Genomic DNA, 27282 nt, shown 5'->3' on the forward strand with positions numbered 1-27282 from the left:
AAAACCATTCGATGCGCAATCAATAAAATCCACAACATCTGTACATATAACTGTATTTAATGAACACAATGATTTGAACTAATTCTCAATTTTTGCAAACAATATTTTATTATCCTGCAAACGTGGAGTGTGCTTTTTACAAGTGATTTAGTTGTCTATAGCTTGATAACCTCACTTATTTTAACCATACCGTAGGCCTACGTGAAGGAATTTAACACACTGGAACAATGGAACGAGAATTGTCCTGCGGTGTCTGCATGGACTTGTATGACGACCCCGTGTTACTATCATGTGCTCATAGCTTTTGTAGAAAGTGTCTAAAAGATTCAAAGTTAGATGAAATTCAAAACCGATCCAGAGGTGAAGATGAAGACCGTTTGGTGGCTCCGATAGCTAAACCACGAAAGGGAAAGAATCTGCAATGCCCTACATGTCGCAGTGAAGTACCACTTGACTATCGACGTCTCAATGGCTTACAGAAGAACTTTCTACTTGAGAATATTGTTGAGAGGTACAGGGAATCGCGACAGTTGGGCGGTGAACACGAAAAAAGTGTACCTTGTGAGGGATGTGATGGGGAGCCTAGCACAGCCACGAAGACATGCATTGAATGCCGAGTATCATACTGCGATACATGCCTGCCATTATGCCACCCACTTCGTGGCGTTCTGGCTAAGCACTGTCTTGTCGAAGCCAAGTATTCGCCTCAACAACGCACTCTTATATGTCCTGATCATGAAGATGAAAAAATTAAGATTTACTGTGAGAATTGCAAGATTCCTATCTGCTTTTTATGTGACCGAATAGGAACACATAAAGGACACCAGGTTGCTGAACTGAAAACTACGTTTGGACGAGAAAGGGTAAGATAAAATATAACTTGTAAATAGGCCTATATACATCAAGTTATAATGTTTGATACTTTAAAGTTAGGTACAGGCAGAAATGTTAGATATAAAATTTACAATATGTAACAGAATCACGACAACAAAATCATAAATTCTCTTAAAATGGTAAAATAAAGCATTCGGCAAAATCTGCAAAAACACGAGTTAGTTTGTTTTGCATGTTCAAGGCGCAACACAAACCTGGGTCAGAAAACGTGATGGCTGACCTTCTATCAAGATTACAGGTGGTAAAAGGCAAAGTCCTTATACCCATTCCTAGCTTCACGCCCCACTGAAGTCTAGCAAGGGCTGCTTCAGTTGTAACTAAATAGAACTTGTTATCTCAACATAACAGCGTTTTTCCTCTTTTGCAGTTTCTCCTTCTACAACTCTCAATTTAAATACAAATATTAAAGTGAGCATTAGGAGGTTCAGTTGGGGCTGCTTTTTAATGATTTTCAACTTTAACCCAAATCTGGCACGGGACCGTATACTCCAATCCCTGGTTCTGGGGTTCCCCTTGTTTGTCTGGGCGGTAACCCATCGAGATGGGTTTTTGGGCGCGGTTACCCAGACTTAAGGAGATCAAAACGTCATGCTGGGGTTATAGGAATATAGTACTGTATATAGAATTATTACGATGAATTAATTGTATTACAATAAATGTATGTCATATGTTCCGTACTTGCATCAATACTATAGTATACCATAGTAAATCATTCTTGTATAAGTTTTAGCAAAACATTAATTAATACAGAGGTGGTGTGCCTCTGGCCCTTATATGTTTTAATACGAATGATGTACTTTATATGAATTTATGTAGATTTCTAAATACTCTAGTTATATAGTGTAGTAAGAATTTTAGGTGATTATTACAGTCTTAGATAAACTTATGCAATTGGGATTAACTATATGATTATATATACTGTGCCTTAATTGGTCATACGATGTACGATGTTTATATTTTATTGTGTAATAGCACGGCCGATACGTTTACTTATAGCATAAGTTTATCATCGTTATTTAATTTTAATAAATGACATTTCCATCCAATCTGCTGGTGAATCTACATAAAAAGAAAAGTTATTGAGTATATGGTGGATAATGTTTTGATATAGCGTAACAGTTTTTTGCCGAACCGTTAATTTGTCATTTATTTTCCGGGCAATGGGGATTTTACCCTTTTGCTTTTGGGTAAAAAACTTTGTAACTTTAACTATTCCCAAACATTAAGCTCTTTCTTATCTTAAAACTCGAACACATAGATAGAAACATAGTGAAAACATAGATATAAACATAGTGAAAACATAGATAGAAACATAGTGAAAACATAGATAGAACCATAGTGAAAACATAGATAGAAACATAGTGAAAACATAGATAGAAACATAGTGAAAACATAGATAGAAACATAGTAAAAACATAGATAGAAACATAGTGAAAACATAGATAGAAACATAGTGAAAACATAGATAGAAACATAGTGAAAACATAGATAGAAACATAGTGAAAACATAGATATAACCATAGTGAAAACATGGATATAAACATAGTGAAAACATAGATAGAAACATAATAAAAACATAGATAGAAACATAGTGAAAACATAGATAGAAACATAGTGAAAACATAGTGAAAACATAGATAGAACCATAGTAAAAACATAGATATAACCATAGTGAAAACATAGATATAACCATAGTGAAAACATAGATAGAAACATAGTGAAAACATAGATAGAAACATAGTGAAAACATAGATAGAAACATAGTGAAAACATAGATAGAACCATAGTGAAAACATAGATAGAACCATAGTGAAAACATAGATAGAAACATAGTAAAAACATAGACAGAAACATAGTGAAAACATAGATATAACCATAGTGAAAACATAGATAGAAACATAGTGAAAACATAGATAGAACCATAGTGAAAACATAGAAAAACATAGTGAAAACATAGATATAACCATAGTGAAAACATAGATAGAACCATAGTGAAAACATAGATAGAAACATAGTGAAAACATAGATAGAAACATAGTGAAAACATAGATAGAAACATAGTGAAAACATAGATGGAAACATATAGTGAAAACATAGATAGAAACACAGTGAAAACATAGATATAACCATAGTGAAAACATAGATAGAAACATTGTAAACATAGACAGAAACAAAGAGAAAATATAGATAGAAACATAAACCTTTATGATACTTTTTTTCTAAAATTTTGATAGTATAGGCAGATATTTACGAGTATCACGAGTATATGGGTGAACAGTTGATTCAAATATCGGTATCCTTATTATACAGTATTCAATATAACGAACAAATCATGTAGCCACATTGTTATAGTTAAACCACCGTAACCATACAAACACGATAGGATATGGTTTTGTTTATCTAAGTGAATTAATTGATTTATATCGATTTTCCCATTTGATACACGTGGCAAAGGGAAGCGAAAGTCAATATGTCGTAAAATGCACATGTTCAATATTAAAATCTTGTATGATGTTGGTTAAAAATAAACGCCTTTTAAAATGTGCGTCCAAAGAGTTGTAGCATAGTCAACCGATCACCGAGTCCTTTGTTCAAATCCGGGCAGATGTCACGATTTGTATCAATGACAAAAACATATACTACACTTTTCTGGTAAAACAATAATAGCACCTCCTGTGTTTGTATTGTGAATAGATTGCCACATGCATGCACAACATTATACAGAATATACTTTTTTTTTTGTAAATCGTAATAGTCATAATTCCTTTTTTTTTTCTATAAGGACGTTCTTTCCGACGAACTTGACAGCCTCAAGAAAAAGAATGAAGAAATACAATTATTTATTTCAGCATTAAAACGAAAATGTTCAAACGTTGAGGTGAGTATACATATTCACGTCTGCACAAGGTTAAGACTATGATAGAAATAAGTATACAAAATAAGACAACCAAACTGTTTATACTGTTTACAAAACAACGAAAAAGAATTACGAAAATAAAATCACAAAATAAGTACAGTTTGACCTACATACATTTTTGTTATATACAATCAATCTTGGTAAAAGAGTGACAAAACACCTTGTTGGTTGCATTTACTATTCTACTTGAAATAAAGAATACTGATGGCTTAAATAGATACATTTACTGTATATCAACTTTAACTCCAATTCGTTAACTGTCATTATTGACTCCTCCAATTCGTCAGTTTTTATAATTAGGACTAATGTTTAAGTAAGTTAATAACTAAACCACATGGTTTAAAAAAAATTGTATTATTACTTTTGCCTCATAAATGTATGCTTGTGTTTAGAGCAACGCAGCTGAACTAAAACGGCAAATTGCAAATGAATGTGCCCAACTCGAAGCTCTAATTTTAGAGCGCCAACATTTGATGGCTGAGCACGTGACATCTTCAATGACGTCAAAATTAGAAGTTCTACAACATCAAATAAGAACTTGCCAGGATAAATTGGAATCAGCGACTGGCCTAGCCGATTACGTCACAGAAGCATTGAAGGAGGAAGAGCCTGCTTCCTTTTTATTGGTAATCCATTCATTTTATTTCATTTTCAGGTAAACAATAAACAACAAATGGAGTACACTGGGGGTTGCCATAAGTGCTATGCACTAGATCGAATCGACCCTCCATACTACACTTCGAACAAACAGGAGTAGAAAATATATATAGAATAAGCCTGTGTGTATTTCAACAATATCAATCAATAGTCAATGTATTTTTATGATAATGTAATAAGCGTTTTGATGTTGTTTTTCTTTATTTGCAGACTGCCGAGTATATGCAAACCAGGTAATGTAAATACATTTCTATTCACTATTTGCATTCCGTTTCAGAAAACGAGCAAGTATAATAATAATAACAGTATTTGAAAACTTTAAAAATCAAATAAATATTATAAAGGCTCAAATACATTCTTGTCAAAAATTTAAAGATATATAAATTGTTTAAATGTTGTTTATTAATTATTATTTTATTATTTTTCCATTTTATTGTCACATAATAGGTTATTCACTTGACCAAATATTTGATCTAAAAAAAATATTTACCTGATGAAAAACAACTTAAATTTGAAGCAAAATACAGTCAAATTGACTGAAAGTCAATGGGGTTTGGTTGAACTAAACCGTTTGATTTGAAAACATTTTTTCAGTTATTAATTTTTAAAACTGTGAAATGTCCTATGCAAGTTTTTTTTTTATATTAATCTTCATTTTTCATTTTTTTTCGGGGACAATACATCTTTCAGCATGAACATTCGAAAAGGTTTTTTTATAAAAACAAATCATTTTTGTTTAAAATGTAGTTTCGTTAGTTAAGATCTGAATCAAAATTAGGTCTGTTTCTTTTTCAAAATATCTTCTACGTTACCTCAGTTTTCCCCCATCATATTAATATGCAGGGTCAAAAGCTGTCGTGAGGCGTGGCCAACCATGCAAGCTGGTGTCACGGATCATTTTAATAATCTTGAAATAAATGTGCAACATCAGAAAAAGGTTATTTCCTCAATGACAGTGAGGGAAATTAAAGGTAAGATGAAGTATAGACTTGTAATTACATAACGTTTAGCATGACATTATTATGTAATTATAAACTACTTTTTGATATCTTATTTTTGACAGACTATTATTGTTATACGTTTGTCTAAGCTCTCCCCTGTTTAAACAATCCTTAATCCGCAATGTCATGTGAATTTATTTAGCACATGCCGGAAAATCGGGTATAAAATCATAGGAGGCAGCAGGTACTGTCCACCAATTGCAATACTGTACTTTTGAGTCAATAAGACGCGTCACTGAATGATTAATGAATGACGAAATAATAAAGTAAAGTAATATCTATCCTTATCGCTTTAACTCTCTTTTATTTTTGTCTAAATTTATATTAAGTGCCAAAAGCGCCAGAATTTGATGGTGTACGATGCGTTACAAGCACCGACAAAGTCGTGTTGCGATTTAAACCTTCAGACGATTTCATTGGTGGGTTCGACATTTGGTATCGTCCCGCAAATGAAAGCCAGTCATGGGAGCATGGGTACGTCGAAGGAAAAGTAGATGTGGAATTTGCCAAACTAGCGCCTTCTACGGTTTACCAGTTTGTAGGGGCCGCGCAAAACAAGGCTGGCCAATCATCGAAGACTGCAATCTTCTCTTTGCAGACGAAGAGCGAAGGTAGTGTACATATTATTCTACAACGTTTTAAACCTCGTTCGTGTACCGTTTTGTGTATTATTCATTGTATTGTGCACTTGAAATTATATGTGTAGGCCCATTTGGCAATAAACTCGCATTACACTATGACCAGGCTGTCATTTTAATACGTACGTTAAAGCTTGGCTTCTTGCTTGGGTTAGGCCTATTGCAAACCAATTTCAATTTACTATGCAACATTCAGTCATTCAAAAGGATAAAAAGGGGTAGATGGTTTTAAAAGAGTGTTGTCAAATTCGCCTTATCTTACCATGACATTTTAAATCCATCTTGCATGACTGTATGAATAACAAGAACATGTCACGATAAATCCAATCCAAGAGACAATGTAGACCGATACTTTTTTCACGGCTGTGTATTGATTTTTTTAAAAATAATATAAGAAATACCGGTAAATAATACATTAAAACATGTTTTAAAGAAAGTCGGTTTTCAAGAAAATGTTTTATAGAACGACGATTTATAGGTTTACAATATTTTATATATAAAATCATAAACATATAATAATACTAGTCCACTCAAGTAAGCACACTATTCACAAGGATACCTGGCGCTGTGCATCATGGACTTCGACTAAAATCCCATTATTTTGGGTGCAGGGTACAGTCGATACCCCGTTTGCAACGATGCGTTTTATAGATTTAATTGTTTTACCATTAACTGAATCAATTTTGATATATTACATGATAATTGTGGTTATGCTACAGTGCCTATAATCGAAGGCAGGCCCATGAACTGTAAAAGACCAATAAAAAAATGCTCATAAAACGACCTTTTTTATTCTAAAATGAACTTTATACACACATTACATTTTTATTTTCAGCACTAAAGTTCAACATCGATGTGAACTTATTGCCTAGTGTCATGAGAATTTCTCCTGACGGAAAAGTTTTAAGTACAGTTGAGAGAGTATCACCTACAGCTCACGGGGCAACTTACGCCGTGGGGAAGATTTTTTTGGAGAATGGTGTTCAATATTGGGAGGCTAGTATAAATCGAATACGGCAGGGTACTAACTGTAAAGTCAATGAGCGATTGGCATCGAACGCCCCCGCTATCGTGGCGTCTATTGGGGTAGTTGCGTCATCATCCACGCGATCGACGGCCCTCGGAATGGATAACACTTCGTGGGCTCTAGAAGCTACGGACGATGGTCTTTTCCGATGGTTCGTCACTCGTGCAACTCATACACAACTTAGCCACACCAGTTCACATGTTGGAATAATGGTCAATTATCAGAAAGGAAGTTTAATGTTTTTCGATCATAAAAGCATGGTTCCACTTTTAAAGTCTCCTCTGAACAAAAACGTGCATCTTATTCCAGGTTTTGCTGTTTATAGCCCGCATTGGCAAATGAAGGTATTCACAGGCCTAAAAGTACCAGAAAATATATCTATATAGGCCTAAACATGAATCGCTATTAATGTAAATTTAAGGATTTCTTATTTAATACAATAATATAGTTAGAATTGCATTATTAATGACATGGACAAAGTGACGATAAAACGGCCCAATGGATGCAATTACAACATACTTTTGTGAAATTGCCAAATACATCATAGCCTACACATTTTGTGACCTTAATCCCCAGTAAAAATAAAAGATTTGCACCCACAGTAGTTTGCCTTCACCCTGAAACAATATCATAGATCCGGCCTTGAATGTTTACTAGTTGCCTCAACACGTTTACAGGGTGTTTTTTTTTATATTTTATTTATCACGTTTACAATAAAGTCTTCAAGCATGTAACCAAGTTGAAAGATTGTATTAAATCACAAGCGTCCAGGCATGCCTAAAGAAAGAGCGAGTTCATACAACTGGGAAAAAGTAGCCAGGTGAATAGATATAAGTATCTTTTTAGATTGCTTAATAATTAGCAACACGTTATTCACGTGAACCCCTTCCCAATCCCTCCTCGCTTTGGTTCATTTAGACAGGAGGTTAAAGGTCAACAATCGTCTAAAATTACCAGGCCCCAGCAGACGACGACCAAATGAGTGTTACAAATTGATTATTATTATTTTACACACCACTACAACATGTTTATGTATTTTAGCGCGATTTATTTCTGTGACCCGACCACCCTTTAATTTGTGGAAACTTAAGGGCATTTTCGAAACACAAGTTCATGAACCCTGATGTTCACTTAACAGCGGGGTCGTGATAACATAACTTACAATTTTATATTGATATTATTTCGATTTACACATACTAAATGTGTGTAGCTTAATTTAGGTCAATAATTTAGGTTTAGTGTATAATTTTTCAGAAAATAATTATCTTTTATGGTTGGTGTTTTACTTATTAGTAAATTTACTTAGGATTAGTCTATATTATTAACAGTAATTAAATAAAATAGTAATGAATAAACAATGATGATGTTTTAGTTTCTTTTTAAAAACCTGTATTATTCAGTATTATTATTATTTCAATTTCAAAGATACAATCTTCAGAATATTATCTTTCATCTATGGTTATAAGAGAGCTTTCAGAATGCATGCCTATCGCAATCGAACTAGAACAATAAATGTTAACTTTATTAAATCTAATCAGCAAAAAAGTCTGTATAATATAACATGTTATTATTATATCGTATACCACAATAGGCTTTTACATGCTGTATCCTTCAATTGATATCACTTTAAACGGTATTAGTATATTAACTTTTTACAAATAGGCCTACATGCTATTTTGTTGCAAGCTGTTTCAATTCTAATATAGTCTATCAATTATATATCAATATGGCACACACAAAATCCATGCACAATGCAACTTTGTTTAGGAGAACTTCACAAGAGTGACCCATTGCCAAAAGACATTTTCAAATTTTATTCCAACCTAAATAAGAATATTTGGTACCCCGTGTGTCGTTATATAATTTTGTTGATGCCCCAGAGCGAGTAAGGTGGGGCAAACTACTTTATAAACGAACCTGGGAGAGCGAATAGGAATGCATCATTCTTTATTTTAAAACTAATAATTACAGATTTAGATTACACATAATGAAATGATTGGCAGGGAAGATATTTATTGAAAGAGCGCACTCGCACAGAATTAAGTCGACAATTTCAGGTTATGCACGTATTATCAGGAATTAATGTACTTTACCTAAACATATTTTTATATCTTCAAATTCTACCAATTTCCATTTCTTTTTCTATGTTCCATATTAATTTTTATGATGCTAGTAAAAGGGGTTCAAGGGTAGTAAATAAGTGTACACCAGCCAACACGTGGGCGAAATATTAGCCTAAATATCCATCAAGCCTTAAAAGGGTTACAAATTATTAAGGTAAAAGTACATCTAACTTTTTTCAATCACAAACTATAAGTATTCAAATGTTTACACTGCATTCTATACAGCATGTGTACTTTTGCTGAGTGTTTCAAGCGTGCAATACGCTAATTTATCAAACTCGTAAAACTAAACCTCCAGAGAAGGTAATTGGACTATTCTAAGTTCATTCAGACGAAATTTGCTACTCATCCGTGCCATACCAATGAGCCATAACAAGGAAATACTAGTAGAAAATGTCTTGTGTGTTAATCTAAACTATACGACACTAATAATGATAATTTCTTATCTGTCAATAACGTGAGTAAGATGATGATAATGATGATGGAGTAGAAAATATCATTTCACAGTATTTCAGAAACTTAAATACAGAAAGTGAAAAAATGTACGAATAAAGAGAATAAAAATGCTTTGCTTGCTTCCCACTATGACGTAACTTAAGGTTTGATTCTCAATTGGAACGCAACATACGACGGGGCAACGATAATGTGTTGACCAATCACAAGCGATAGATTTGGTCAACTGTCTTTCGGTCCGCTTACGTCCTTGCGCTGGGAAGTGGGAACCAAGCTTTTAGCACGCGACTCGCAACGCAAGTAATAATTTGGCTAATCACAAGAGACTGTTCTTTAGTGAAAAAATGTACGAATAAAGAGAATAAAAATGCTTTGCTTGCTTCCCACTATGACGTAACTTAAGGTTTGATTCTCAATTGGAACGCAACATACGACGGGGCAACGATAATGTGTTGACCAATCACAAGCGATAGATTTGGTCAACTGTCTTTCGGTCCGCTTACGTCCTTGCGCTGGGAAGTGGGAACCAAGCTTTTAGCACGCGACTCGCAACGCAAGTAATAATTTGGCTAATCACAAGAGACTGTTCTTTAATCATCGCTTTCCCCCTCAAATTATAATAAAACGAATTTATTATTTTACTTACAGATGGAAACCATAAATTGTATATTGTTTTAACGAACACGTGTAATAGGCCTATTTAACAATATTTATCGTGATGTTATTGTCAAAATTGCAGTATACAACATTACTCAAAGATTGTACTATACTTTACAATAGAACCCAAAAGGAGACACCTTCGAGACCCAGCAAATTATTTAATAGGGGTGTCTTGGCCCTATATTTCCCCTCACGAAAAAAAGTGTCCCCTGAATAGGAGGGGTTCTAATGTAGTAGAGTTAGTTTATATAAAAGATACATTTATTCGCAGACTAGGTGGGGGCGGGGAGCCCATCGGGTGATTAACAATGAAGCGTGTTGCAGTTGAAAGTGGGGTGAAAAGATTGATTTATTGATACGTATCTAAGAAATTTATATCACATGGTAAAGTGAATGTTTACATACAATACATGTATTATTAAGTTCAGAATATACAATAAACGTCGCTTATGTTGCTTCTGAGAGGGTTATATAAACGAAAGACATGTATATAATAAATAAAAATGTCAATCTTGATACATTATATACAAAGTATATCTATTTAAAAGTTTAAGGCATTCTAACAAGACGCTTTCTTTTTAAGCAACATATTAATAATTGTTTTAGTGTTTCAATGCAGTTGTTATTAATTATGTCTGTTATGTATTTTTGTTGAACTAATTGATACAGTGCCAACATTCTGATGGTTTAGTCATTAAGTCATAACATAACTTTGCAACTTGTGATAAGTTTATCCAGGACTAGCAATTGACTTTGTTATCCACTAGGAAACTTCTCTTGTTGTCATATATTCCCATTAGCAAAATAATTGAGCAACCAAACTTGTAAGCAAACAAATTTGGAAAATCGTTTAATTCTACAAAAGGTTTAATTTTCTGCAATCTACAACTGTACATTTGCTAGGATTAAAAAGTAACGATTTGTGTTTTCACATTAACTATTATAATTCAACATTTATTAGTTTCTATCAATGGTATAACAATACAATAAAAAAGAATGATAATTTATAATGAGAAAATACAAAAAATACCATTATTGAACTACTATATAACTGGATACAGTAGTACCGATATATCAATGTATTTCCTATGCCTCAAAACACACCATCGTATGTAGACCTACTAAAATTGTTTGGTATAGAAAGAAAAGAATATATTGAATCATCCCTTCGAATTTCGAATGTTGCTATATACCGAAAAAAGATGATAAACCTTATCCAGGTCTTCGCTACAACTAGTAGCGAAATTAGGTTCAAACCACGGGAATAAAGTTCCATAGAATTAGTGTTAAAAAGTAGAATTCCACTCGTCTCTCTTCCCGATTAAAATTACGATTCTCATAACAAACGACGTAAGCGTCCCATACGCACACGCACAATAGACATTGGGTGGCTGTACATTAATCACTATACAGTATTCTGTAAAACTGGGGCCACCCTGGGCATACGACACGTATTACTACTAGTAATACCCTCTTATTACATGTTCGAACATTTTTTATATTCCATTTGCTTGTTCATTCTACTTATCTATCAAATAAATCTCAGTAATCAAAATAAATTCACAAATAAATCTTATGCCAAAACGACTTTGTACGGTATGGGTATAGTTAAATATCTTTATTATCAACGGTATATGCGCAGTGACTTAAAAGGTGCAATCCGTCAAGTTTATATTAATAAATCATGTTGTAAATCGGATAAAAAGAAATTGGCCGCCAGTTCCTCCGTCCCATTTACGATAGAATCCAGTACCAAATCTTCCGGGCACGGAAGTATTATAAATAACAAACCGTATGGAGAGGTGCAATCAGAATACTTTTAAAACTAAATCTTGATATGGCATATTCTGGGGGTCACACTTGGCTCATCACGTAATAATTTTAGTCGTTGTGAACGTGTTCATTCTAACCATCTATCAAAAATATCTAAGTAATCAAAATAAATTCAACAATAAATCTTAAAGGACTATGTGTGGTACAGTGGTTTTGTTTAATTTTATTCTCGGTAATTTAAATGGCGCATGCGCAATTCTTAAGGTAACTAATAAATCATTTTGTAATCAGATAAACAATCTTAAGTCAGTCTTCCATACAAAAAGCAATTAGCCAGTCCCTCCCTCACGTTCGTTTCCAATGTAAGTTTATTCATATAAATAATGTGAACCCTATCCACTGCAGGCAACTACCAAATCAATCCATTGGACCTAGCACAGACGTTATAGAAACACAGGAAGATGAAATCAATTTGATAGACTTACAAAGATAATCTTGAAATGCAGTATTTTGGAATTAATGTTTTATTCACTATTTGGAATTTAATTTATGTTACTCGTGGAACACATTTCAATATTGGTAAGTACACAATATGCATATCAATGGATGGTTTATGTTTTGTAAAATCTGTCTAAATATTAATTATATCGTTGGTGATAAGGCCGAGATATGTCCGGAAAAGGAGCATAAACTGGTGTTAATGTATGGAAGGGGCAGGGAAACTGTCTTGAAACATGGAAATAGAAGATGAAGACGTGGTCGGCGGAAGATGAAACGTACTTCTTAGAAAGTGGTGTCACACAAAGGAATGATATTATTCCAAGACCGAAAATTGGATATATTCACGTACTAGCTAGATGTTGTTTTAATTATCCGGCTGCCATCATTTGATGAACTAAACTGTGCTTCATTGAATTATCAAAAATCAAAACGGAAATTTAGATTGTAAATGATTGTAGATGATTATATTTAATATTAAAGTTCTTCAGTTCAGTTATTTTGTAATAAACGTTAATACGTTTAATTAATTAAATCAAATCTGAAGTTATATAACTCCAATCAGAGCGATTATTGGTCAAATTGTGCATTATTCTTTTCGTATAATTTTTTATAATTGTTATGGTGGTGGTTTTGGGTCGTCTTTTGGTCTCTTGACTTTTCCCATAGATTCAGATAGAGCTCTAGTTATATAACTATGTAATATTAATCATTTTCTCATTTTGTCTTCCTTATCGCCTTTTTGGAGATTTCTCGATCCGCGTCTGCTTACCAAAGCTCTAGTGGTTTCTATTTCTTGTCTCAGTCCGTCTTCGAATTGGTGTATGACTGTAAATACCTGTCAGGGTACACATGCTGTGAGTCCAGGGTTCAAATTCCAAAATTCTACAGGGGTTTTATTTTTTTTACAAATAAAAAAAACTTCCTTTTTCACAAAACTCTATTTTATTAAACTCATAGACGATTCCCACATTTTTTTATCGTTCAAAGAAGTAGTGTTTAAAAAAAAACAGATATGTGGGAACTTTCACATTATCATCTCATACCCACGTGGTTATTTGATTCGGTAGAACAGGTGAAAAAGTCTGGACTATAATCGCATTACTGATAATTAGACTAGGCCTACTTTTCTTCATAAAATATGTAGTAATATTGTGAGTTAGCAACCATTTATTGTAATTGTTAAATAGAATGTAGGCCTAGTTGGTCATACGCGGTGGATGAAGAGAAGTCTGATTTCTAATCTGGAGGTAGATGCTATGGTTGCGTCCGTTGTCGTATGCAGACACGAAACTGCACCGTATGTTATCGCTTGACATGATACCGTACAAGAATCCTGCATACAAAATAATGAGACAATGTACCGATGACCTACCTTTAATTAGTTATCCGCTTGGTATACCAAGCGGATAACTCCTTGTTATTGTATGAGATCAATATTTTTTTTCTGTATTATTCTTCTTTCCTTCCTTCCTTTTTGTGAGTCGTGTTCCTCTAAAATGTGTAAACATAACATTTCATAACTTTGACAACATATGGGCATTTACGTGAAGTTGTGCACCTCCTATTTTTGAATGATGTCATAGTTGCGCAACGTGACTTACGCGCAATTTTATGAATTTCAATGATTGATCATAGATTAAAAACCAAAAGTCATTTAGTATTGACACTTTGACAAAATTTAAGTCATATCAGGGGCAAACTTTCTACGGATTAAAAATGGCATGTTTCACAAGAAGTTACGCGCGCACGCGCATTTAAAATTTCAAAATGCGCAAAATTAATTTCTAATGAACTTTTTACACGTTTCTTGTCATTTTGAGCATGTCAAAAATTCCCACGGGCGCGCAATTTTTTACGCGCGCGGTGCGCACGTAGCGTTAAAAACATATTTTTTTCTCTTGAATTATATTTTTCAAGCCTTTCCTAGTAATTTTGAAAACAATTTAGACCTTTTCCAGTTTAAATAACGCCATACGAACACGTTGAATTAGACAATTCGTGCGCGTTTTTTATGAAAAAGCTTAAAAAATCGTCAAAATTATGTCTTTTTTTAAACAGTCATAGTTTCTAAAGTAAACCGTTAACCGTTTATTTTTATTACAAAATCTAGAAGTTGATGAGTTGTAGATATCGGATCATGCATCAATAAGGCTAAAAAAACATTGTGACGTCATCGTATGGCCACACGAATGTAAAATATAGGATTTTTGTCTCTTTCGTTATTGCTCATCACATTCAATGGAGCGCATCACGCTTATCTGTATTCCTTTTTCTCCTACATTTATATATTGTGTAGGTCAATCAACTTTCTTTAGCATGAGATAAAAATATTTTAATTTTTATGACGTCATCATGCCTAAAAATTTTAATTACGTGGGTCATTAATTTCATCTTTACAGTAAATTTTAATCTGTAATAGCTCGTAAGAATAAAATGTGATAATCACGATTAAAACGTTTTCTGGAAGCTATTGGATTGTAGATACGAATTCATGTAAACATTTTGCCAATCGGATGTTGTGACGTCATCATATGGCCAGTTGAATAAAAAAAGTCGTATTTTCATATTTTGCGTAATAGTTCATCACATTTAAAAGGGTGCGCATCTATATTTTACGTATTCAAATTTCTTCTACACGTTAATATGTTGTTCCTGAGATAATTTCCTTCTGAAATTGCTATCTAAGTGTTTCATTTTGATACCGTCGCCATGTTAAAAATTGGAATAAATGGCGGGTCCCGTAATTTCACCTATTCTACACTGTATGTAATATGTATACAGCTTATACTGTTTGCATGTATATACTATATGACACAAAATTGACAGAATTCAGCACTAACAGCATATCATATTCTTCAGTTCTTGTCATAATCTTTATCTGTGTGCAATATTCCAACGTATGACGTGCACGTGGCGTTTGTCGTGGTGCGGATAACTAACTCGTCAAAGTGACGAGTTTCATGTCTAGTTATAATTTGCAATGTTGACCAGAATGCCAAGAGACTATACAACCCTATAACCTCACATCCCCTTTTCTTATTTATACAGGGTTTTTTAGGGGGTGTTAAAACCAGTATTGCAAAAAGAAAGTCTTGTTCCATTTCCAATCATTTGAAATTTACCTACTTCTTGTATCAGTTCGTTGTATTGTTTATATTACTAAGTGTAAACGAGCTATGATTTGTGTTCTGTGTATAGATTAACGAGAGTGATGACAACGTCACTGGTGGATAATTAATAGTCAGTTTCAACGACATAACTGATGAGTTCACGTTAACCTCTGACCTTTTTACACCAATATGCCAACAATAATATACTTGCACATTTTAGAGTAATCATGCATAGATTGTTATCAAACCTACTCCGTATAGAGGAAGATGTAAACCAATTCACGTAATACTACATACATACATACAACTATGTTGTGTTCACTTTGCACCTTTTATAGAAATGTCATAAATAAATATATCTTTAAAGTACGATAGTATTGTACATTTCCATTTAAAGTAAAGTTCCATCTATTAATGACCAGCAACAATGTTTTATTCATAATGTTGTTATCACTAATTTCTGACTTAGGGATATAGGCCCTACATATGTTTATAAGCAACAGTATACGTACATAGCCACTGTAGCTAATTTCACCATAATATAAAGGCTGTATCCTAATTTTACAAACTAATTGTTGTTTGATTTAGGTTATAGATATTGTCTTAATCTTTGCATCCATGGGAGTTTTCTAATAAATATATTAGATTCTTCTTTTATAGAGACAAAAACAAAGATACCTAATTAGATGTATACGGGTGGTCTGTGAAATATATATATAATCTTCTGCTTTAGGCCGACCGAACAAATTGCTACATTCCAAAAGGGTTTAAAAGGTATTTTGTGCATTTATTTAATCTCCTTTGAGAGCGTTTTAGAGAACTGCCTAAAGTAAAACGACGATATTCATCACTAGAAGAATACATGTAAAAGTTGGTGAATTCAGTGAAGAGTGTAATCTCCCTCTTCCCTGATGAGTCCGATTATCATGTACGATATTGATACAGTTCAATTGTTTTGAAGTACTAGGAAACTGAAGTTCAACTTATACGCAATTATTATTCAATGTTTAGAGAAAACGTCACCATAATGGACGTTTTCATTGGCTAATACTTTTCGTCGTCTCAATTAAGATGGCTTTTAGAGAGTTACCTTCAAATATTTCGTCTAGAATTCATTCATTAAAGTGTAATTTCAAACATGTTTCGATATGTCTTGTTTGTCTTTTGTATTACTAGCCTATGCAAATTAATTAGGCCTACTAGAGGAATCAACGTGATGATTGGTAAGTGAACCATTCCAAACTAATTAGTTAACTAGTAGGCCTAATTAGTAAACTAGTAATTTAGCATATTACATATTTTAATAAATCTAATAACATTCGAATATTTAGCCTATATATATTAGTTAACTATAGTAATTAGTTATTTAGCATATTATATATTTTAACTAATATTCGTATATTTTGCTTATAATGTAATTAGTTAATTAGTTATAGGAGATAGTAATAGTAAACCACGAAAAGAAGCCTATCTTGAAAAGCCCATCCAAGAATCCTTAACAAGAAGCTCATGGGATTAAAAAAACCTTTTTACGGTATATTTGTAAAAAAATAAATCCATGTTTGAGAAGGACTTTCTTAATTATTATGCTCATGTACTTTATACAACTCAAGGGCTGGACACTAGGACGAACACCACTTTTCACTGTATCGATGGACTGACTGAGTATGAAAGTTTTCGGACTTGACGTGTACTATTTTGCTATCAAATGAAAGAAAACGCATTGCTATCGTTTAGGTATAAGTTAATAAATTTGAAGAAAAAGGTATCCAATGAAGTTCAGAACTTTAAAATATGTGAATTCAAAAAATGTAAAAATTAAATTCTTAAACGCAGAAACTAAATTCTAAAACATAATTATTGTAAGTATTAACGTTTAACTGGTGGTTTTATTTATCTTTCTACTGGAGAGATTTGAAAGGTAACACGCATGAACAGTAATTATCCAGGTCAATCCCCACCCACACGTTCCAGCTTAATGGGGGACGCACGACACAACGTGACGTCATTGTAACTGGGACAGTGTAAACTTTAACCTTCCCAGTAGAGAAACTACTTTTGATATAAACAGGTTTGCATCCGGCTATATTTCTACATGCATTCCACGATCATAAACGTTATCATAATAAATGTCTTAATTTCCTTTGATAATTCGTATCAGAGACCGCTCCCTATGGTTGTATCACACCGTAATTGTTGAACTAGATTACATTACTATGTAGATGTTAAGTTGGACCGGGTTTTCTTGAAATTCCTTCCGTCTAGCCTTTAAACAGGTGTCCACCACTCCTCAGATGGGTCCCGTAATTTCAACATTGAGTTATATCAACTCGTTGGCCTGCGCTAAAATTAAGAACAAAATAAGGATGCTGCGTACTTGTTTCAAGGCTTGTTGGCACATTAAATAGCACTACTTGTTGAACTTGACGATTGCCCGGTAGTATTCAAGATCGATGGTGCCTACATTTAAACCTCATGCGGCCTGGGATTTATGCATTTACTATGCATTGACTCGGTTGTTATGCATATGTTGTAGATTTTAAACATTATAACTAAGTATACGTACGCTTAACGCATAGGCCTATATTATTGTAATTTGACCAATCGCCCTCGAACATTTCAGTCTTACGCTGAACATCCCAAACTTAATGTATATCATTGAATTTCAAGAATACAAAGAAGCGAAATGAATAATATTGTGTTTCGTGTTTTCTGTAATAAATGCTATGATTAGGGAATCGGGAATTATTTTGTTAGCGTTAATACAATGAGACGCAGTATCACAGTTTTATTCCTAGTTGGCATACTGGAAACTATCATTATACACGAAGCTTAAATCAGTTAAAATTGTAGTACGGCACAGCAGCGACATAATTATGCTGACAATAAGGATCGTTGCCAATTGATGAGGAGAGAATACAACTGCGACGCATTTACACTATAGCAAAATACACTGTGGCTCATGGTTATGAACAATTAAAAATATACTGAAACTATAGAGAAAAACAAAACAAACATAAATTCATTTGCAAGACGTTTATTGTGATGGCAACCGATGGACCAAGGCCTACTGTAGTTTATGCAAGAACCAATGACGGCATACGCCTTACCCTGCACCCTCTACCCATGCTCTACCCAAGTCATTTGCGTACCACGGTTTCATGAATCCTGTAGTATCGGCCAATGGATGTCTTTTCTTCTTTTTAGATAAAAGACATGTTGTTATTGGCTAAGGGCGTATAATCGGACATCAATAATGATCCAACGTTCTAAAATGTATCAACATCATTAATTGTCTTCCTTTTCTATGTTATTGTTAACTATGAACCTTTACACGCAAAGCTGTGATTGCAAAAAAAAATGTTTATAGCTTTACTGCATTTAGGCACGCGAAGTTTGACCAAATCTACGCATGCGCAATGATAACATTATGGTCTATGTGAAATTTATATGTGCACGACCTACATCTACTGAACCAAGTATTAATCTTAATGTGAACAGAATAGCCGACTATGAGCAGAATTAATGTTTGACACAAGGGACATATCCTGTCGTAGTACTCAACAGGGAATTCGTCCTGGTGTCCTGCAGGCCTATCTAATCATTGTTAGAGTATAGGCTATATGCCTATTATTATCGTTATGAATGATGAAACAGTACATCCGCATGAAATCTACTATCGTAACAACTCCAAGTCTATATGCTACTAATTACGGGTGAATTAATAGACCGACCTAATATAATCAGACTGTAGGCCTAGCAATTTAAATTTAGGCACATTATATGTGAATGATTATGTCAATCAGAAGCAAAGAAAGAATAGGCCTACAATAAAAAATAAGGCCAACAGCCATAAGTCGCGTGCTAAAACGCATAGTGATACCAGACCGACCGACCGACCGACTGACCGACCGACATAGTGAACTATAGAGTCGCGTCCACGCGACTAAAAAAATACATATTCAATCCTATCTTTGTTGATAATTTGTTGGTATTAGGCCTAGGCCTATTTGTATTTATTTTTCCTACATTCAATCCCACGTTCATGTTGACTTACAAAGTTCATTCACTGTTCTTGTGGTTTTCCCAGTGTTGCATACAATAAAATGAACATTATTCATGTAAAAAATTGAACTCAGTCTTTCAACAACTTAATCACGGAGGTGCAATGTCGAAATATTTCCATTATAAAGCGAGCACTTAATAACCGCAGATGCTTGAATAGACCACCAAAACTGCACATAAAAATGTGGTTTGGTCGTGATTGCTTACGTTAGATAATTTGGAAATTGCAGATGTCTACAAACTTTTACAGACCAATGCTTCTTAGCTAAATTTACTTTATATGTACGTATACATAATGCAAATAATGAAATGTTTTTTTTACATTACTAATTTCTAATAATATACAGGTGAAATATTCGGTGATAAGGCGAGCAAATACGAAAACTATTTTATCATGACAAATATCTACAGACCAATGCTTCTTACTTTAAATTACTTTATATGTACGTATACATAATACAAATAATGAATTTGTTTACATTTTTAATTTCTAATATACAGGTGAAATATTCGGTGATGAGGCGACCTATGACGAATACTTTTTTATCATGACAAACGCCCTCTCTCATAGTAATCGTGATCTTGCTGCTAACGGAAACCAACTTACATTGGTCCCCGCAACCGCTCAATTTGAACATTACTGGAAAGCAACCAGTTTTGGTAAATTTACAATTTTTGTTATGTATTCAAAATTATAGGATACATGCTACTTAATTACTACTTGTAAAATTTAAAGTTAACTGGAAAACATGTATTCTTTTCTGAAAATACTGCCGACATTATAAGATCCTTCAGTTTGTAACATCAATGTATGAGTCAGTTTTATTCTATATTATTTTCTTATAGTTTTTTTTTTTATCTTATGTGGGTTCATCCCACTTTTATTTCCATACAGCTGTTCAATTCAATTCAATCAATATTTTCTTATAGTTTGTCAATGGATAAAAACCCATAGAGCATCAGCGCTCCTTGTAAGTGAAGACCTATGTACACATTGTTTTGACATCGCAGCTACATTGGTTGAGGGATCAACTCCAATCTTCAGTATGGATCATGGTAGTCTTGGATCACACGTATTCAACATGCATCCTTCTCCTGAAGACATGAATGAGCTGTTCTTTGATGTTATCTCTCACTACAAATGGAAAGAGCTTTTGATACTTTTTGACACTCATATGGGTAAGTTGTAGCCTAGTCACAGACGTGGCTGACTTGGGTGACATGTCCAACAAAGAGCAGAAATAATATCCTGATCGTTCAGTAACCTCTTGGGTAAAGGCCTACGGCCAATATGTACACCAACAATTCTCGTTAATGACATTATGTCATTATCTGTCCAGTATATCGCATACTATTGTGTACTATAGCATTTACTGAAAACTGAAATAAGATTTATTTGTCCATTATCATATTATTAATAATAATATAAATTCTTCTTAAAGATTGGCAAATATTACTACGAAAAATCAGATAAATATAAGACATAAACAAATATAAATATATAGAATTATCACACAATGAGTGCGGCTATGTGGCTATTTTCTGTTTGTTTAACCACCGTAGGAAGAAATGTTGCTGTAGTAACTAATCATGTACTGTACATAATTAACTCTTTATTTAGTATATAGGAATCTGCAACCGTTTCAAAATAAGGCATCTGAACATAACTGGAACTTACAATTTGTTGATGTCGATACGGAATCGTGGGAGGAGATGGTTCTTGAGGGACACTTTAGAAATATTCTGATTTACTGCGGCACAGAAGAAGTACTGATAAACACATTAATGAGCGTAAGTGTTACTCTAAATTTAAAATAAGAATCTCAACATTATTCGTTGATGAACGACTGGTAATAAAATGTTTTCAATTCTCCATATCAAATTATATGTATACCCCGTACTCATCCCGCAAATTCCCGATGAGTGTAACCATTGCCACGAAGTGCGCATTGCTCACTCTAAACCGCTCAGAACTAGGAAACTTAGACATTTCACTATTAGGTTTTTCTTATTTCTAGGCTATTCTAATTTGTGTCTTACTTTTAGGCAATTGACTATGGACTGATGGAAACTGATTATCATTGGATCATTGGAAATCCAGACGTTTATTACAATAGCACACATATTGATAGTCTTCTGGAAATAGACGCCTACGTAACTAATTTTAAAATGACTGCTGATACGAGTGTGGCTTATTCAACGTACAATTTAGAGTTTCATGGAGAATGGAAGTTCCGACAAAAGCTTGTATTTGATACAATGTTTGCTCTTTCAAAAGCTGTAGAGAGTTACAGGTAATGTAGAAAAAACATTATAACATAAATATTTAACGAATTCGTTGTCAGTTGGCGACTCGAGATTGATCACCAAAACGTGACCAAATAAAAACTTACCAGCGGTTTGTTCTTTGTAGCGTGGTACTGCTTTCAAACCAAAAGAATAGTTTAAAGTGTATTTCTTGTTTCTAACTTGTAATTTACATACATTTTGGAACATAATGAACACCATTTTTAATTTCGCCAACTACGTCATTCATTCTACGTATATTGTGACGTTTTTTATGGTTTCTGCAATTCTGGTTTCCAATAATTGCATGCGGTGCAGTTTAATTTATATTATAGCCAATAACTTCACTCCATTTTTATTTATATTTATTGGTTTACTATTTCCCAGTAATGAAATGAAAGGTTTTCCTTATTCGTCAATAACTGGCGATACCATAATGCCAAAATGTGCTGAAGATGAAGAAGGCTGGGAAATGCCTAGAAATCCACTCGCAGATCACCTTATGAAAGACGTAAGCATAAACATAAATAATTGTTCATACTATTATATTTAAAAAAAAACATTCATTCCCTATTTTGCAACTTGTATACATCCATGACCTATGACATTAGATAAGTTTATTAAGACATTATGTAAATAAAATAAATGTAGTGTAAAATATTTGAATAAATTCATAACTTAACTTGGATGATGCTTTTAATATATAGTTGCAACTGCAAGGCCTTACGGGAAATGTTGCTTTCAACGAGATGGGAAAGCGTATAAATTATTCGATATCAATTTTCAGCGGCAAAGGAGGTAGCATGGATTTCCAGGTAAGGTGCATTGTTATTTTCTGGTTAAGTCTGATACAAAAACCTGAATGTTTACCCTAAACATTGACGGATTCAGAGTTGAAGAGACCGGACAGGCTTAAGATTAAAAAGTGCTCAACTTTAACCTTAGTATTATTTTGCAGAAGTTTAAAAGAATGAGGGCGCATATGCTCTTTACAGCCTGTTTTGAGGATAAAACTGTCTTGCGATTTTATCGTCAGTAGATGATATTTTGCTTGTTCAGATCACTTGCGTTAGGGCTGTAATCTGGGGCTTATAACTTATTTTTTACATTCGTTAGAAATAATGACATGATGATATGATAATTTACATTCATGTGTTATTGTTAATCTTTACATTTATAGCGTGGGGAATGGATTCAAAATCGTCATCAATGGGAGAAATTGTATAACGATGAATTGGATGCTGACGTAGTCCACCTAAACGTTAACTCTATGTGGACAGCTGGAGACCAGGTCTCCATCGGTAGCGTCATGGTAAGTCATTATTGTAAAATTGCACTAATTATCGGTCGTCCCATTCCGACTAAACATCTGGACTAGTTGGTAACTTATTTGAGCCGTATGTAGGAAGTTCTTCAAAGCCAAGCAATCTAACAGCTAACGGATATCAAAGGTTTATATGTGGCTGCGACGCGATCGGTTCCACGCCTCAGAAACTGCGCACCGCGTAGAATATTTACTTGGTACAGTACTATTGGTATTTGTCGCAGCCAGACATAAGATCAAAAGGCTGTTACGAATTCCTATTTTGGCAAGGCTCAGTGTCCTGTTGTAAGATTGCCTTGGTAACATGTATTTGGGCCTGTATGTAGGATGTTTACAAGTTCAACAAACGGTTGTTTTTCTTTCGCGTTGTATGTGGATGAAGGTTTGCGTTATATTTCTTGAAATTGCTAGAATTCTAGTTTCTTGGTTTTTCTTAGATTTCACCATTTATGATGGAAATTGAACTTGACGAAAACAGCGAATTGCTGGAAGGTAATGCACGGTTTGAAGGATATATTCCAGATCTCATGGCAGAAATGCGTAATGTATTACAAACTGAGGGCATTGAATTTGACTATGAACTTAATGTATACAATGGCGGTTATGGTGACGAGGACAGTAATGAGTGGGCTAGCGTAGTAGTCAACGGGGTTAGTATTACTCTTTAAGCGTAGTACTAGTAGTATTATTGTTTTCATTTTCCTTCACACGTCATCATATTACCGGTACCACTCCCATCCTTAAGAATCTTCATTGGCTCCCAATTAAGCAACGCTGTGTATATTATAGCTTTTGCTGACTATTTAGTCACTTCATTTTCACAATCCAATGTATCTATGTAATCTCCTAGCACACTACAGTACGTCTCTCTACCTCAGCTTTGTTCAACCTTTAATAACAGTTCCATCTCTTCAGCAAAAAAAAACAAAACATATGGACAACGTGCCTTTTCCTTTCAAGCCCCTCTTGGTACTCGTTACCATTTTATGTTTGCAATTCACCAAATCTACTTTCCTTTAAAGCCAACTTAAACACACACCTTTTCCAGAATTTGTATTGACCTAGCTTTATTTTTACATAGCGCCGTTAAGAAATGTTTGCCTTGGTATGGCACTATATCAATTTCTGTTATTATTGTTTTGATAGGTAATATTGCTCATTTGTATTTTTGTGCAGGAAATTGACGTTGCTGCTGGCCCGTTAATAATTACTGATAAACGCGAAGAAGTAATTGATTTTACAATACCTTTTGGCGAAAGTCCAGTTCAAATACTAGTAAAGCATCCTAGTTACGTATACAATACTCGAGACTTTAGTTTTGTCTTCCCACTTGGCACTGAAGTATGGTGTGCCAACCTAGTAGCATTATTTCTTGTAGCTTCTTTACTGTGGATCATCAACCGAATTAGCCCATTAGAGTGGAGTAACGCAGCTAGAAAAGAACAAGTTCATCCAATAAACGAGGATAATTTTAATTTTAAGAACTGTGTATGGTTTTTAACATCAAGTGCATTTCTCCAAAGTTATGACGTATCTCCCCGTTCGCACGCCGGTCGCATTGGAGCTGCAGTATGGTGGTTGTTCTCGCTCATAATGTTAACATCGTATTTTGCAAATCTTTCAGACTACATGCGCGTTAATAAACAGCAAGCGTTTTATCAGACAGCACGAGACCTTCTTAGACAGACAGATATTGTTTATGGCTGTGTAGAGGACGGATCTACGTATGCAATGCTGGAAAATTCTCAAACCGGAGATCTCCATTCTATGTTTGAGTACATGTTCACAAGTGTAGAGCATCCCTACGTCAGTGATGTTGGAAGTGGTGTCGAAAGGGTTCGTGAAAGCAATGGAAAGTATGCATTTATAGCTGACACGGCTTTAATGTTGAACGAAATTACAGAGGAACCATGCAATGTCTATCTTATACCACAGGCTATCGGTACATCAAGATATGGATTAGCTGTACAGTCAGGATCGCCACTTCGAGATCAGCTATCATACGCAATAAGATTATTAAGAGAAAGGAATGTATTAGAAGAATTAAAGGCAAAGTGGCTTCAACCCAAAAGTGAGTGTGATGACAAATTTATTATCTGGAACAATCAGGGATTGTACTCATTAACTATTGTAGATCTGAAAGGTATTTATTATATTTTGTTTATTGGCGTAGCTTTTTCTCTTCTGTTTTTCTTCTTGGAACTAATGTGTTATATGTTGCTTCATTATCCACGCCATTTTTCCATAATTCCATCAAGAGAAAGACAGCCATCTAATGGCAGAGGTCACTCCATAGGAAATGGGCGTAGTAACGAGACAAATGTGTACGAGCAAACAGAAGCAACACCAACAAAACTAAAAGAATGGTTATAATAAATTGAACATGATCAGTATTAGTATCCACATGGCAATCAAACATCAGAATGCTGAGCTTCGGAAATCAAATAGTTTACCTGTGGCTGCGACACGATCATGATTTTCGATTCGGTTGGTATTTAGGACCGTTACGAATTTCTATCTTGGCAAGGCGAGCTCAGCGTTCTGTTGTTAGATTGCCTTGGTATCCACAAAATATGTATTTCTTGATAAACACTCTTATTTATATTGACGTGTTTATATAGAATGTAATTTAAATGGTTTTATTTGCTTTTATAATATACAATGCTTTGTACCAATGAAAACAGTTAAGTAAGAATATTTAAAGTAGGCCCTCTATGTTTGTACTGCTAGTAAACTAACTAAAAGTATCGTTAGACTTAGTAAAACAGACGTTGTTTGATGATTTATAACGGCGTTGAACTGACCTACAGTGGAATGGAGAATACTATATTTATTATCGATGGTCTACCGAAGTTTTCAAGTTATGTGTTGTTTAGTTATTGTAACTTAAACTTAATTGTGACTATTTTATTGTCAGAAGAATCGATTGTAATTATTGTTCACTGTTTTTGACGATTCTGTCTTAAAAGGAATTTTATATAAGATATATTATTTTTAACTCTGCTTGGTCTAAGATGATAAACATTATTTATTTTTTAACGAACCTATGCTTATTTATAGCATGTGGGTTATTTATCTTAAAATTAAATTTTAAAAAACTAAAAGAAAAAAAGAACACCTTTTCAGTCAATAAATATCCTGGCCTGTTAATAATAACTTAACAACACGTACAAGATACTAGATCACATCCCACATAGTCTTTTTAGTACTAACATTAACGTCAAACAATGTAAATAAAATACCTGTAATACATTTTTGTTTATAGTGATAATTTTATTAATTGATTGATCTTTGATTCGACATAGAAACATTGTTAACTAAAGAAAATAAGTATACTAGACCTAACAGGTTGATGCATGCACCTAGTTAGGCTTAATTTCGAAAGTCTAGACTTCAATTTTTTCCTATTTCATTTTTGTATGTAAACATGTGTATCCTTAAATCGGTGTGATTTGACATTAATACCGGTTCGTATATTACACGTTCCATAATTAGACCAGAAGAAATAATATGTGTAGCGCCCCCTTTTTAAAAATGTATCTTGATAGCTTTTCTGTAACTACATTTTTAAAGATATTTTTTAACGTAGTAGAATAAATATGTTAATTACTGCTAAATTATCCATATAAGGCTTACCATATGTGTATTATAGATATTATTGTTTATTTTAGGCATATAATATCTGTATATTTATGTTAAAAAACTATCAACAACTCAATAATTGTCGTCTGCGCATATCGAGGAAAAAGCATCACCTCATTAGTGGGTGGAGCCTTAGCTGGTAAGCTCTGACCTGTTTTTGTCAGATTAAGCGTCATCACAGGAATTCATCATTAATACCATTTTCAAACAA

The 27282-nt window shown here is 33.8% G+C and overlaps 2 protein-coding genes across 2 annotated transcripts; both read left to right on the forward strand.

The window, feature by feature from the left end:
• Positions 1-227: 227 nt before the first annotated feature.
• LOC144853611 (E3 ubiquitin-protein ligase Midline-1-like) lies at positions 228-8416 on the forward strand. The gene is made up of 7 exons (XM_078711343.1): positions 228-863; positions 3677-3772; positions 4204-4437; positions 4679-4701; positions 5312-5439; positions 5799-6080; positions 6943-8416. The coding sequence occupies exons 1-7, from the start codon at positions 228-230 to the stop codon at positions 7518-7520; spliced, it is 1977 nt and encodes a 658-aa protein (XP_078567469.1). The 3' UTR covers positions 7521-8416.
• An 11585-nt stretch (positions 8417-20001) lies between these two features.
• Positions 20002-25832, forward strand: LOC144854617 (glutamate receptor 4-like). The gene is made up of 10 exons (XM_078712552.1): positions 20002-20026; positions 20321-20479; positions 20750-20998; positions 21441-21610; positions 21866-22113; positions 22493-22616; positions 22813-22920; positions 23286-23417; positions 23867-24079; positions 24606-25832. Exons 1-10 carry the CDS (start codon positions 20002-20004, stop codon positions 25800-25802), a joined length of 2625 nt encoding a protein of 874 aa, XP_078568678.1. The 3' UTR covers positions 25803-25832.
• Positions 25833-27282: the final 1450 nt, after the last annotated feature.

This window comes from Antedon bifida, chromosome 10 (genome assembly GCF_963402885.1).
Source record: "Antedon bifida chromosome 10, ecAntBifi1.1, whole genome shotgun sequence".
NCBI lineage: Eukaryota > Metazoa > Echinodermata > Crinoidea > Comatulida > Antedonidae > Antedon > Antedon bifida.

Excerpts from the sequence above, each read along its gene's own strand:
- LOC144853611 (XM_078711343.1), top strand. The coding sequence starts at position 228 with ATGGAACGAGAATTGTCCTGCGGTGTCTGCATGGACTTGTATGACGAC. Across the intron at positions 864-3,676 it reads CTACGTTTGGACGAGAAAGG|GACGTTCTTTCCGACGAACT; the intron begins GTAAGATAAAAT and ends TTTTTCTATAAG. Across the intron at positions 4,438-4,678 it reads AGCCTGCTTCCTTTTTATTG|ACTGCCGAGTATATGCAAAC; the intron begins GTAATCCATTCA and ends CTTTATTTGCAG.
- LOC144854617 (XM_078712552.1), top strand. The coding sequence starts at position 20,002 with ATGTGGTTTGGTCGTGATTGCTTAC. Across the intron at positions 20,480-20,749 it reads CTGGAAAGCAACCAGTTTTG|TTTGTCAATGGATAAAAACC; the intron begins GTAAATTTACAA and ends ATTTTCTTATAG. Across the intron at positions 22,114-22,492 it reads AAAGCTGTAGAGAGTTACAG|TAATGAAATGAAAGGTTTTC; the intron begins GTAATGTAGAAA and ends ACTATTTCCCAG.